At 32.1% G+C, this 15,641-nt stretch overlaps 1 protein-coding gene and 1 pseudogene across 1 annotated transcript; both read right to left on the bottom strand.

The window, feature by feature from the left end:
* Positions 1-4,138: 4,138 nt before the first annotated feature.
* On the bottom strand, positions 4,139-4,841 carry LOC126709060 (protein P21-like; annotated as a pseudogene).
* A 4,044-nt stretch (positions 4,842-8,885) lies between these two features.
* On the bottom strand, positions 8,886-9,985 carry LOC126709644 (protein P21-like). The gene has a single exon (XM_050409952.1). The coding sequence runs from the start codon at positions 9,904-9,906 to the stop codon at positions 9,226-9,228; it is 681 nt and encodes a 226-aa protein (XP_050265909.1). The 5' UTR covers positions 9,907-9,985; the 3' UTR covers positions 8,886-9,225.
* Positions 9,986-15,641: the final 5,656 nt, after the last annotated feature.

Raw genomic sequence — 15,641 nt, forward strand, 5'->3', positions numbered from 1 at the left:
TATAAAATACTGTATATAAAATTAATAATATATCATAGATATTTAAATAGTAAAAAAGGTCCAATTTTAAAATTGTCGCTTGGAGCCTCAAAATACCTTTAGCTAGTCATGAATCTTAAGCAAAATGAAATTCAAATATGTCTTATATATAAAATAATTTAATCGAGAAACACATTTATAAATGGAAAATGGATTAGAGGAGACACAAGAGTTTAGAGCACTAGCATCAAGTGTGTTAACCTTCATGAGATGTGCAAAAATGTCAAATAAATTTACTACAGTAATATTCTAATTCTAATAATAACAGTGTATATATAGGAAGATATGGAATAAATATTTGGTTATTTTTTTTATTCAAAACTTTCTCTCTCTTCATGACCGTTGGGATTAATTAGAAGAGACCGTTGGGATCAATTAATAATTATTCGAACTTTCTCTCTCCTCTATCTTTTTAATGATGTTGGGAACAACAGAAAAGAAAGAATTAAAAACATTAAGAAAGAATAAATAAAGTGGTAAAATAATAGATTGTGTGATTTTTTTTTTTTTTTTTTTTTGAGAAACAAATACACACGCATACACACAAGGGAGAAGGAAAGGGGTTCTAACACAAAGGCACACCACAACTCCACTCAAAAGCCATGGTAACTTTTAAGGGAGGGTAGAGCAAGTTAATAGATTGTGTGATTTAGGGTGTATTGTAGTTAAAGTGGCATGTTAAAATAGATAAAGTAAAATTTTAATGTGTCAAGATAGTTTTTTTCTTTTTTTTTTTAAGAATGCTTGATACTGCTCTTAGTGAGATTGATGCCAGTTAAGTTGGGCGGAATTTTGAGAAAATATGGAACCAAAATTTTTTATATCATAACTTGATGTAATAGATTGTGAATGGTGAAAAAAAAATAGCAAATTCTTATAAATGTGAGATGTAATACATCAAAATTATGGGAAAGTTGTGATAAAAAATAGTTTTCTTGCTATAACTACTAAACTTACCTCCTAAGCTTTCCAACCTCGACTAGACTTTTGTTAGGACATATGTGGTTCACATGTTAAGAATATATGTTATGATTTTATGTAATTGGCTAATCTTTTGACAAAACGCACTTTAGTTGTATTTGGTAGATTTAGGATGAGGCTTAATACTTCAAGAAACTGTGTTTCAAAATCAAGTGTTGAAGTCATCAAATTTGTCCAAGAAACAAGTGAAGAAGTGCTGAGTTTTTAAAGTTCGATAGCTGCTCGACACCTCTCGACAACTAGGCTATCTATCGAGCCTCTTAAGGTGTTTCTTATCGCAATCTCGACACCTTCTCAATAGCTAGTCGATCGATCGAGAAAGTTCTTATCCCCTCGATAGCTTCTCAACACCTGATGGATCAATCGAGCCTCATCTCTTGTGTCTGATGTTTTAATCCTCGACACCTGCTCGACACCTTATTTGTCAAGCTTTACAAATTTCAGATTTTCAAATCTGATTTTCGGCCCATGCTTATGTATTTGTTTAGGATTTCTTTTCTCACAACCCTAGACCTATATAAGGCTTATTTTAGAGGTCGTCACATAAGAGAATACAAGGAGAACACATGCAAAAGGTGACCGAGACCTTATTCTCTCTGAAAGAAGCTACTGCATCTTTGCGCCTTAGGGTTTTATAACCAAGTGCTTCTTGATCTTCATTGTTGATGAAGTGAAGAACTTTGCAGCCAACATCTTCCTCAAGTTGGTGAGTGAGTCACGTATTGGGATTTGTGCAAAAGAGTTAGTCACGTACTGGGATCCGTGCAACAAAAAGAGTGGCGTTCATATATTGAAGAGTTTTGAGGTTCTAAAGCGGTAAAATGTTTCTGCTGTAAGTTCATCTACGGGGATTGTAGAGTCTAGGGACAAAGGTTTTGTACTAGATCTGAAACTTCTCTTTACTATAGTAGATTGCTTTTCAAGAAGGTTTCCCCCTAGGTTTTTTACTGTGAAACTAGTTTGTTTCATTGGTTTTCTTAGGTCATCATATCTTGTCTTATTTATTTTTTCACTGCATGATTTTGACATGATATTGATGTTTGTTTGTTTTAACAAGTTTTATTAATTATAAATCTAATTAACAACTTAGGTTTAAAACTTGTTAATTCTATCAATCGGGATCTAAATTTTCCAACAACTTTTCAAAACGTGCAAAAAGAATAAAGTTACGAAATTGGAAGAACGTCACATGCGCTTGCGCCTTGCGCACAATGAGAATGGAATGCATCATTTTATGTTCTACTCATAAAGGACGAAAGTCAAAACCCACCTGTCAAGATATTACATAGGGGTCACATGGTCTAGAAAGTAAGAAAGAAATAAATGGCCGTAGGAGGAGAAATAAATGGCCATAGGAAGAAAAGTCTCTGAGAGGATCTCAGCATTAGCACTCAGCCGTCGGTTCGTGGCATCTGCTAGAGAAAAGGACTTTTTTTTTTTTTTTTTTGAGAATAAGAGAAAGGGACATTTAACATTTTCACTTGCGTGCAATTTTAATGTTGGGGCCTAATTATCATATTCATAGTTTAATACCCCATTCTTGTTGAGAAGAATACACCATTCAAGTCAAACTCAAACTTTGCACACATTATATAATCAAATATAAGATCATTTGATTCTCAAAATATATATATATATATATATATATATTATTAGTTCATTTGTTAGAAAGGAACTTATTATCTCTCTAAACTTTAATGAGTATATATATAAATATTTTCTAAATTGTTATAAATAAATAAATAAACAAACTTAGTACGTCTTCTATCAAAATTATGTTCATGATCTTTCATATATATATATCATAAACTTAATCAATTATTATCTTCATGGTGAAACTCTTAAGAATCTCCTTTGATGTTTAAATTATCAAATTGTATGCAAAGAGCCAAGTTTCATGTTTAAAAAACTCATTTCATAATTACCATGGAAACTAAAAGAACCAATATAATTAAGATGAATTAACATATTAATCAAATGAATAGATTTTTATTTCTTATGAAATTGCTAATCCCTTACATATATAGTTCAGATATTGTTATATATTCTAAAATTTTGGATATTTTAGCATATCAAGTTCATTGTGCAATAAATACTACCAATGACGGTCAAATGGAATTTTTTTTATGCTTCAATGATGCTATATGATTTAGAGCAAATGTCAAAAGATATAATTTTTTTACAACTTATTAAGGAAACAAGTTATGATTAGTGCAGTATGTATTAAAATGTAAATATGTATGCATCAATTATAAATATATGTGTGAAATAATGGAGGTGAACAAAATGTGAAAGAATATTTAACCTTAAATCTTACACAAGCAAAGTTTGATACCAATAGGTGAAAGCAACTATGATTCATATATTTAGAAAGGGAAAATTATTGAATACTCCTTGAGTATCATAAATGCATACTCCCCCCTCTCACATAAATTGTGAGTCTCACCATAAATTTAATTAGTGAGACTCATAATTATGTTAGAAGGGAGAGTAAGCATTTATGATATTCTGGGAATGTTCAATAATTACCCAAAAGAAAGATGCTGGTCAAGACCATATCGGTTAGCCCCAGTGTAAGGTGTAAGTATGTCCATAACACAGGTTTCATGTTCATTTATTACCTCCTATTCCCAATAGTTACATTATGTACCGCCAACCAACCAAAGAATCAAACAATGATCAAATAGCACTGACGTAGAGAGTTGCTACTTGCAAACACATGGGAATAGGAGGTTAAGTTGAAAAATAATTTCTTGATTTACAAAAAGGAAAAAAATAAGGAGGTTATAAACGTTATACATTAATATCTTCCATCATTGAAATTTTTCTACAGCCTCACGTGAATATGTAAAAATACAACGTGCATAGTACTGCATCTTATCAAAAGCCCTCAAGCTTTTATAAATTATTACCCCAGTTATTAATACTACTGGTTGATAGTTCTATGCCTCTTACCAGAAGAAAGAACTGCTTTTAAGGGCAGATATTAACAAAACTTTTAGCAACCTATTACCTATAATACAGTGTGCACAATACAACATGTGTTCACAATCCCTCAAGCTTTTATTACATACTAGCTACTAGTGATGTGCCTGTTATACCAAAGGAATGAACTGCTTTAAGGGCAGAACATAACATTATAGTTAGTCCCACCATTGCAAGTAAATGTGCTTGTTGCATCATCCTTAGGGTAACTATAAGCATCTGGGCACAAATTCTTGAAAAATTCAGAAAAAGTTGTAGGCCCACAATTCCCAGAATTGCAACAATATTCATCTGTTTTGAAAACAGTACAAGGGTTGTTACAGTACCCGCTAGGAGTTTTCAATTCAGCTGGGCACTGTCCATTAATATCAGCTGTACATGTTATTCCTTTGGTGCACCCATTAGAGGTTGGGCTAAAATCCATAGGAACATTAAACCCATCAACAAGAGAGATGTCAAAGAAATCCAGGTTTAGATATCGGTTTAAAGCGAATTCGGCAAGGGTGTTTGGGGGTGCACCATAGGCTTGGCATTGAAGAAGCCCACCACAATCACCAGTCTGACAACTGCCACGCCCGTATCCATCAAAATTGCACCCAGTTCGAGCCCAAACGCGGCCCCCGGTTGTGCCAGCATTCACATCAAGGGGCCAAGACTCTTGAGTTGAGTTGCCTACCACCACCAGGCACGGCTGCAGCCCAAACCACATAGGGACAATTGTTTGTTATGTTGAATCGGGCTGCATGAGCGAAAGTAATGAAAAGAGTGGCAAAAAAGATGAAGGAAATGGACAAGTTTTTGAAGATGCTCATTTTGGAGTGTGAGTGGGATATATATGCTATAGTGGTTTGAGGTTATGATTATTTGGAGATGGGTAGGGGTTTATATAGGATTTGAGATTGGATATAACCTGTTGGGGTTGGCGTGGAGAATTTACAGGCGTGATTAATTGCCTAATTAAATTCATGTTGTTTGGAACTGAAATTGTCTTGGCTTGACTTGATCACTTGAACACTATTCTAAAAATTTAGTAGTACTGTGTGACATGAAGCTCAATTAGTTCACATTTGCTAAAACAAATAGTTTAGTTTACAGTTACACCTCCTAAACTCTTAAGAGTGAGAGGTATATTTAAGTTGGTTGCAGTCTTGCAGATAAGATCACATGCAATCTTCCAGTCAATAGAAATCTATTGGAAAAGTCTTACTTTTTGCATGTTAGGGTTATCACACTTTACTGCAATTTCGAAACGTTGTCACCTTTTTTTTTTTTTTTTTTTTAATATATATATATATATATATATAGAGAGAGAGAGAGAGAGAGAGAGAGAATTTAGGTTCAAGTTACACTTGGTGTATAGAACTCTAAGCAATGTTATACCACCCAATAATTTGTTATAGATTTCATATTTTGAAAATCTTACCATTGAATTACATGTTTTATAAGTTTTTAACACTCATGCCAATTTTCATGTCAGTTAGATGTTATTTACCATACAATTCATAAACTCATCTTCTATGCATTATTTTAAGTTATAAAAACTTGAATTTAAACAATTGATTGATGACATGGCTATTAACTTTTGATGACTTTGAAAATTTTCAAGTATGGAAAATATACAAAAATAATGTAATATAATGGTGAATTTTTGTCAAAATTCACATCCAATTAAAAAATATTGAGTTGTGTAACATTGCTTAACTTGAACCCAACCCATATATATATATATATATATATATATAGAGAGAGAGAGAGAGAGAGAGAGAGATGTATACATTATTTAGTTCTTTCTATAGGATAACTTTTGAATTCAAATCTCTCTTCGCTCACCCAGTGTCAAGAAAAAATAATAATAGTAATAAATTTTCATTATGTTATTTGTAAAAGATGCCTTTAATCTATAATCAATATTTCCAGAATAATGGTCCGTTTGGATTAAGGGAGAGGGAGGGGGAGTAGAATAGAGTAGAGTAGATTTAGCACAAAATTAACTAATTTTTGGCCAACTCTACTCTACTTCCCTGCACTCCCCCTCCTTTTCCCCTCCATCCAAACAGGCTATAAGTTTCCTTCGTATGGTTGTGAACACCATAAACCTTTTGGCTCAACCATTAGGTAACTTAGGTCATTACCTAAGCCCCTAAATGTAAGTGAAAAAAAAGGCTCTAAATAAAGGACAAAAAAATTCTAAAAAATAAAATCTCAAATTTTAGTCAATACTTATACAATAATAATTTTTGTTATTAAAAAAAAAAGCACTAGAATAAAATTTTTGGACAATAATTATCTTAGAGGAGTATTAATTAAGCTCCAAAATTTTACCATTACATGGCAATTTTTATCTTAATAGGTGTGTATTTTGTCTTACTCTCTCTTTCAGATGATTAGAATTTTTCATAAGCATGTGAATTTTAGACTAATCTAGTCCCCTACACGCAGTACTAAAACATAGAAGAAACTCAAATATCTCTTTCTCTCTCTCCAAAATTAAAAAGGATTAGCTAAAATATTCCCCAAATAATCTAAAATTGCCGTTAGATTTATCATCTCTACCTGAAATAGTAGTTAGGCAATTCCCTTAGCAATAGCAATCCCTTGAAGACGAAAAACAATGATTATTATTCCAAAAAAAAAAATCTATCTTTATGTGACATAACTTTATTATTTTACTTCTCTTTAGACTGTTTCGCAAAGAATGGGAGAATGAAAGGCAATGTTTTGCCTTTTTAACAAATATATATGGCAGACGTTCGCTTTTCTGGGTTTTTGACGCAAATGTTTGGTAAAGACTAACACTGCATTTGGAAATGGGGGAAGAGGAAGGAAGGGAAGGGAAGTGGTTTCTTGTGTTTGGACAACTTTGGAGGATAGAAGAGAAAAGAAATGCATAGAAAACAATTCTCTTTGGGCTCACATTTTGCAATCCGCCCAATTTGCAGAGAAAAGTGGGGGGAGAGAGCGAAATAAAAAAGTGGAACTCACTTTTTGACTTTTTATAGAGTGGTAAAAAATGGAATATGTGATATATTGTTTATTATAAAATGGTGTATTATAATATATAAAATAACTTTTTGATATGTTAAAATAACATTTTTTTAGAACACTTGAACTTAGAGAAAATTTAAGATCACAATCTTTTTTAGCACAACTTGATGTTATAGATTGTGAATAATGAAGAAAAAATAGTAAATCTTACCTCCTAAGCTTTCTAACATTGACTAGACTTTAATCAAAACGTGCAAAGAGAATTAAGTTATGAAATTGGAAGAATGTCACATGCACACACGATGAGAATGGGATTGCATCATTTTATGTTCTAAGTTCTATTCATAAAAGACGTAATTAAGTCAAAACTCAAAACCCACCTGTCAAGATATTACAGAGGGATCACATAATCTAGAAAGTAAGAAAGAAAGAATTAATGGGCGTAGGGGGGAAAAGTCTCAAAGAGGATCAAACAGAATAATTCTTAGCATAGCACTAAAGGCTCTCGATTCTTGGCATCTGGTGGAGAAAGGGACATTTAACATTTTTACTTGCATGCAAATTTATGTCACTGTTGCTAGCCAATGACTCCGTCTCCGTGTATATACCGGCCCGTAGGGGGCGGGGCTAATAATTTTGACTTGGGGGCCTAATTATGGTATTAATATTTTAATAATACACCATTCAAGTCTTTTTGTTGAGAAGAATACACCATAAGTCAAACTCAAACTTTAGACATTATATAATCAAATATAAGATCATTTGATTCTTAAAAAAATTATTAGTTCATTTGTTAAAATGGAACTTATCATCTTTCTAAACTTTAATGAGTATATAAATATCGTCTAAATTGTTATAAACATTTTAAATAAAAAAAATAAATGAACTTAGCAAATCTTCAATCAAATTTATGCTCACAATATTTCGTTACGTATAATAAACTTAATCAATTATTATCACTGCCGTAAAACTCTTAAAAATATCCTTTTTGAAGTCTAAATTATCAAATTGTATGCAATGAACCAAGTTTCATGTTTAAAAAAAACTTGTTTCATAATTACCGTGGAAACTAAAAGAACCAATATAAGATGAATTAACATATTAATCAAATGGTAGATTTGGATATTTTGGCATACCAAGCTCATAGAGTCATAGTGCAATAAATAGATTCTAATGACAGTCAAATGGAATTTTTTTTTATGCTTTAACGATGATACTTGATTTTGATTTTGAGCAAACATAAAAGATATAATTTTTTTCACAACTTGTTAAGGTAACAAGTTATGATTAGTGTAGTGTTACCAATTCCAATATGCATATCTCATCTATTATGAAAAAATAGGTGAAAATTTTTGTATTAAATTTTAGGTTTTGATTCTCACACCTTCACTATTTTATATATTAAAATGCAAATACTTATCAATTATAAATATATGTGTAAAATAATAAATATGATCAAGGTATGAAGGAATATTTAGCCTTAAGTTTAACATAAGCAAAGTTTAATAACAATAGGTTAGTGTGGATTGAAATGAATGATGTCCAATGTATCAATAAAACTGAACATGGTAATATACAGTCACATGTTCATAACGTGACAGCAGCTATAATTTGTATATTTAGAAAGATGCTTGTCAAGTCTATGTCGGATAGCTCCTATGTAAAGTGTACTTGTGGTCCACAACACAAGTTTCAAGTTCATTTATTACCACCCAATGTAAGGTGTACCGTCAACCAAATAGTCAAACAACCCATCTAAAAAAAAGAATCAAACAACGAATAGCACTGAGACGGGAGTTGCAAACACATGGTGGTAAATCAAACAACGGACGCGAACTACAAGGTTAAGCTGAAAGTAAATTATTGATTTACCAATAGAACAAAAGTATGGAATATGGAGGTTATAAGCGTTGATATCGCCATATCTTTCATCATAGAAAATTTGCTACAACCTAACATGAATACGTAAAATACAACATATATGGTACTGCATATGCTTAAAAGCCCTCAAGCTTTTATTAACCCAGTTATTAATATTTAATACTATTGGTTGGTAGTTCCAAGCCTCTTGTACCAGAAGAAAGAACTGCTTCAAGGGTAGATATTAACTACCTTATAGCAACCTATACGGCGTGCACAATACTGCATATGCTCACAAGCCCTCAAGCTTTTATTACGTACATACTAGCTACTAGTGTTGTGCCTATTATACTTGTGCCAGAGGAAAGAGCTGCTTCAAGGGCAAAACACAACCTTATAGTTAGTCCCACCATTGCAAGTAAATGTGCTTGTTTTATCATCCTTAGGATAACTGTAAGCATCTGGGCACAGATTCTTGAAAAAATTGGAAAAGGTTGTAGGTCCACAACTCCCAGAATTGCAACAATATTCATCGGTTTTGAAAACAGTACAAGGGTTGTTACAGTACCCGCTAGAAGTTTTCAATTCAGCTGGGCACTGCCCATTGATATCAGCTGTACATCTTATTCCTCTGGTGCACCCATTAGAGGTTGGACTAAAATCCATAGGAACATTAAACCCATCAACAAGAGAGATGTCAAAGAAATCCAGGTTTTGATATTGGTTTAAAGCGAATTCGGCAAGGGTGTTTGGGGGTGCACCATAGGCTTGGCATTGAAGAAGCCCACCACAATCACCAGTCTGACAACTGCCATGCCCGGATCCATCAAAATTGCACCCAGTTCGAGCCCAAACGCGGCCCCCGGTTGTGCCAGCGTTGACATCAAGGGGCCAAGACTCTTGTGGGTTGAGCTGCCTGCCACCACCAGGCACGGCTGCAGCCCAAACTACGTAGTGACAATTGTTTGTAATATCAAATCGGGCTGCATGAGCGAAGACAATACAAAGAGTGACAAAAAAGTAGAAGGAAATGGACAATTTTTTGAAGAGACTCATTTTGGAAAGTGAGAAAGAGAGATGCTATAGTGGTTCGAGGTTATGATTATGAGGAAATGGGTAGGGGTTTATATAGGATTTGGGATTGGATATGGTCTGGAGGGATTGGTCTGGAGGGATTGGATATGGTGTGGAGGGATTGGATATGGTCTGGAGGGATATGAACTTGGATAAGTATCGATCATACAATCCAACAATATGAGTCCCACGAAGATTATCACATATATTTGGTTAGGACACAAAGGATAAAATTTGATGGAAGTAGATGGAAGGATAGAAAGTGCAACATATATTTTTAATAATTTAGGGAGAAAAAGAACAATTTTTTTTTTAAAGTTTATGGATAAAAAAATTGGAAACGAAAACAATATTTTTTCTTTAAAATAAAAACTGAAAAATCTCTCTCTCTCTCTCTCTCTCTCTCTCTCTCTCTCTCTCACATATATATATATATATATATACTAGTTGCAAATCCGTGCAATGCACGACTAGTTGTGAAAATATATATATTTATAGATAATTAATGGTTAATAAGTATGAATAAATAAAAAATGAAATTGAACTATTTGTAAAAAAAATAGCTTACCTAATTTAGTTAGAATTTTTATTTAGTTTTGGATCCCTTTATTAAATTCTAAATAGTTCTAATTAACATAGTTGAAAACCATATGTAATTCTTTTTCTTTTTTTTTGATACCATAGAAAACAGTTACAGGACACAAGTTATATAACATAAGATTTGGAGAGATCCAACAGTAATTGGGTCGAATAATGAACTGCTAGAGAATTGAAGCTACTTCTAACACATTACACATGATAGTTTTTGGTACAAAAATGGTGTGAAAAGTTAAACCTTATTAAGTTAGAAAATGCAAGTCTGTTGTCATAGGTTATTCCTGCAATCTTGGTTAACTTCTTCCATTGCAAACCTGTTCAATCCGTTTGCAACCACTGCCAAACAAAATTAGTGTAAATCCAAGGTCTCTAGCTTTTATTGCAACCTCCACGATTGCATCCTGAAATGCTGCTGGGTAAGATGTTGACAGACTGCTAGGCTCCCCCACTAATATTAGATCTCTCTTCAAGTCCTTTGCTTCATATGCATAGCCACTCTGTTTCAATTTCGTTTTCCTTCAACAAACTACTTTGATAATGAGTTGCCAATCCCTATTGGAGACATCTTTATGAGTTGGTATGCTGTGATCTTGATATTAGGATTGTCCATTTCTAAAGGCCTCCTGGTACCTGCATAAAAGAGATTTGGCAGTGAGTGAGAACAACATTTATCAGATTTGGGGTCTTCCCATCATGAACCACTTGATTTCTATGGTTCCATAAGGACCATAGAATGGTAAAAAGAGATTGAAGATATAGGTCCTTTTCCTAATTGACTATATGTAACTATAAAAAGTAAAATTTTAACATATACATTAGAATAACAATGTAGAAAAATAGCATTTCAAATGGTTATCTATAGGAAATCCCAAGGGATGCAAATTAAATCACAATTAGCAACTTGCCCCATCGTCACTAAGGGATGCAAATCTTGAGGAGATTGTTTTTTGTTAAAACTTTAAAAACAGCTTACATTGATAATATGGGACAGAAATAATTCAATAACCTACAACATAACATTAATTATTCAATAATTGAAAATATACTTGCATTTTGTTTATAGTAAAAAAAAATAATAATAAAAAGAAGGAAAAGAAGAACAATTATGAAAATTTTCAATTTATAATTAACAGCAAAGAAAAAAAAAATGAAACTTAGAAACTTATATGGTCTTTATAGATTTAATACTTCAGTTTAGCACATAACATATGCAACAATGATAATTGACAATTATCAGTGGTATACTTAGGCTTCCCAATCATTAGTGGTATACCTTTTCCTTATTCCCATATCTACATCAGATTGGCTGAAATCACAAACATGAATTCTACTTTATGCAAATGTGCTGCAAAAAATATTAATGATAAATACGAAAAAAAAAAAAAAAAAAACCTTTTGAGACACTGAACCATGATCACAAAGTATTGGGACTGGACCATGATTTCTCTCTAGCACAACAAATTCATAGGAGTCACATAAGAGTAAATCAAGATTGAACATGGTGGCTCAGCATTTAAGAGAACTTGTATAAGAGATGTTAGCAAATTAATTTTTACTAAATTGGAATTGAAAATTACAGGAGAAACATTAGTATAGACAAAAAAGTACAATATTGCAAATAGAACTCAATTTAGAAATTGCTTTTGGCTCAAGTGACAATTTGCCAAAAAGAATAACTTGCCTTGATTCACTCTATCAGCCATATCTTTAATTGAATAACATACTACATATCCTTGTCTTTCTCTATTAATCTTTTTATGTGACTAAGCATTTGTAGCAATTGCAATACCTCAAATTCAAAATATATATGATAAATCATTGTTAGATACTTCTGCAACCTAAAGCCATGTTATCACCCAACTAACCTAACATTTCAAATCCATTATTAATAGAATTAATGATTGATCAACCAACTGCAAAGGGGGAGGTTTCTCAACAAACAAACAAAAACCTGAATTTCTGCCTTTTCAATCAAATAATAATAATAATAATAATAATAAAACGAAACTGAATTTAACTCCCAACTATTAAAACAAATTAAAATAGAGACTCACTTAAATAGCAAGTTCCACACAATTACACACCATATGAATTTATTTCTATTTTTTTCAAAGAGAATCCATATTGGTTCTTCCAATGACATTATTTAGAAACACCCTACCCTGTGGTCAAGTTTGAGACTTCCCCTAAAGTATTTCAAATTATTACCATTCTTCTACATCTAAGCAAATAATTTTTTGAATCAAATTATAATTTTTCAGCTTACAGAGATTTACAAACGATGTGAACTTTACATTAGAATTTCTGTTTTCCCCAAAAGAAAATACATATTTTCTAAGCACAACTCATTTTGGCATAAAAGTAAACCACAATCAAGTGATCAAATCAGAAGTTCTCAAAGCTTTAAATTAAGGCAGTTAAAAACTAAAAACAGAGTTCAACACATGGAGAAAAGATGTTGACAGTGTGCTTCAATTAATTGAAAGGCATGACCTATAAAGTATAAACTGACCGGCACATATTGAACACCTCCACCACCTTGATATTACACAAATATGTGTAAAATTGCATATACGTAAAGATCTCTACTTTTAATTTATATTAGAGGAAGTGATTCGTCCACTAACAGACTAATCTGTAGTAGCACGCCAACATTATTTTATAACCCGTGCTATTTCAGGTAAGCTTGTAAATGCATTGTTAAGCTATTTGATAAAAATCAAGGTCAAGTTGGCTTTGAGTTCATACCTCATACCACTTGAGTTCCCATTGCCTTTGTAATGCGGCCCCTGGAATTAACCAGCAGGACTTATTCTTTCCTAGCTTGGCTGCAAGACACAATGCACTATTCCCTTTATCATCCAATTTTTGAAGCGTTGTATCTTTGAGTAACCTGCTTTCAAGCAATAGCTGATATACTTGGGGTTGTCTGCTCTCCTCTGCCAAAAGTACTATATTTTTTCCTTCGCTCGTAACATCATGGATAGCCATTGGAAACTTTTTGAGTATTTCCTCAACTTTATGCGATTTTGATCGAAAATCTCAAAAAATAAGAAATAGAAGAAGAAGAAAACGAACCCTAATTTTCTGAAACAAAGTTCTAATTCAACCATCTGATGCAATCTGTATATTTTTTAATGAAAAAAAGCAGAAAATTTCAGATCCAATGTGAAATCGTATAGATTACCTGAAAATACACTGAAATTGGCGAAGAGCGAGCAAAGCAGGAGCGAATGACTGAATGAGGATAGCTTGTAAGAGAGGTTTGAGGAATAAAGAGAGAAAGGGGAAACGGCAGCAGGACCCAAGACAAAGCGGAGAGAGAGAGGGGTCAAAGGTTAGGGTTTTGGGTTTTAAGAATGCGTATATGTTAGAGAGAGTCAATCGCATAAAAGACTGAAAAAAAAAATCGAAATTTAAAAAATAGAATAAATAAATAAATGCTGACGTGGAAAACTGTGGGAGCTTTAAAAGCTTCGGTTTTATATATATATAGATTAATTATAGTTTTTTTTTTAATTAAAAACTTATGAATTACAATAATATATAAATTTAATTTGAAATGAAAATTTTGGCTTAGGTAACAAAAAAAATAGCATTTCTATGGACATTGCCCCCATAGGAAAAAAAAAATTCAATCCTCAGCCACCCCCGCCCTCCAGCGCCTCACCCCAAAAAATGAAGACGTGGGAGGAAAAGTATAGAGACTTTGAGATTAGTATAGTTCTTAGCATCAGCATCAATCTTATCTCTTTGCATCTGAATGAAGGTTGACAATCACCATTTTTACTCCATATAATTTTGCAAGGTCTATTATTATTATGGAGCTATTGTGTAATTTATACTAATAAGCTCTCATGATCTTATCTTGCAAACGCCTTTTATCTCTCACTCTCTCTCTCTCTCTCTCTCTCACATCTAGTATTCTCACTTATCTTTTTGTTTTTTCTTTTCTACTCTCTCACTTTCGATGGTAAAATTTAGTTAATGTTGTTATCCCAATTTAAGCTCCAAGGTTTTCTTTTGTTACTTTTCAAAAGTTGAAATTTGAGATTTAGAGTTTAATTTAGAACTTCTTAAACTATAAGGTTTAATTTAGATTGTCCTTAAATTATATTGTTTAAGCTGAAATTTACCATTCTTCTCAACAAAACAAAAAAATCGAAATTTACCCTCCAAAAAATAAGTACAACTAGCTTCATTAGTCATTACATGCACTTTACACGTGCAATGAGACTCTTTTATTTATTTATTTTTAATTTAGTGTCATAATTTTTCATTAAAATAAAATAAATATATAATATGAGAGATTAATTTAAATATGCAAAGTTGTTATGAAAGTTTTGAGGGTAGAACAATTAAAGAAAGAGAGACAAAAAGAAAGACAAAGGGAAAGATAAAACAATATAATGAAATTTATTAAAAACAAGTGGTATATATGTTCAAATCTTCTTAATTGAGTTTTGAGTGATTGTTAACTATTTTTTTTAACTGGATTTAAAAAAAATAAAAATAAAAACAGTTTATTGGTTTTTTTTTTAAGTTGTTTTATTATTATTATTTTTTAATTTGAAAGAAAAGTGGAGGGGGTTTTTTTTTTTAATTTATCTAAAATTTAGAAGTGTTAAAATTAATAATTTTACATATCTAACTATATTATTTAAACTTTCTAAACAATATGAATTTGAAAGTAACTTGGACATACAAGAGTAAGAATCTAAAAAGTCCTTTAAATAGTAATTATAGATGTCATAAAAATATGAATATTGGTTGACAAGTCATGAGTCTAATACCGAAGCTACTAGGGCTGTAAACGAGCCGAGTTTTATCGAATAGTGCATGTTTAAACTTGGCTTGTAAGGAAAAATCAAAAGTTTGAGCTTGGCTTGAGCTTGTGACAAGCCTAAAAATAGTGTTTGAGCTTGAGCTCGTGGAAAAGCCAAAAAGTTTGAGTTTGACTTGGCTTGGCTTAATTAATTAGTCAAGCCAAACTCAAGCTTAATATCAAGCTTAAACTTGAACTTAGATTAAGTTTTTGAGCTTGAGATCTAAAAAAATTACATTATTAAATGCTTAAATCAATAAAATTAAGAAGAAGAAAAATAGTATACTCATTTTAT

Source organism: Quercus robur, chromosome 12 (genome assembly GCF_932294415.1).
Source record: "Quercus robur chromosome 12, dhQueRobu3.1, whole genome shotgun sequence".
NCBI lineage: Eukaryota > Viridiplantae > Streptophyta > Magnoliopsida > Fagales > Fagaceae > Quercus > Quercus robur.

Coding starts and splice junctions, on each gene's coding strand:
- LOC126709644 (XM_050409952.1), bottom strand. CDS start 9,906: ATGAGTCTCTTCAAAAAATTGTCCATTTCCTTCTACTTTTTTGTCACT.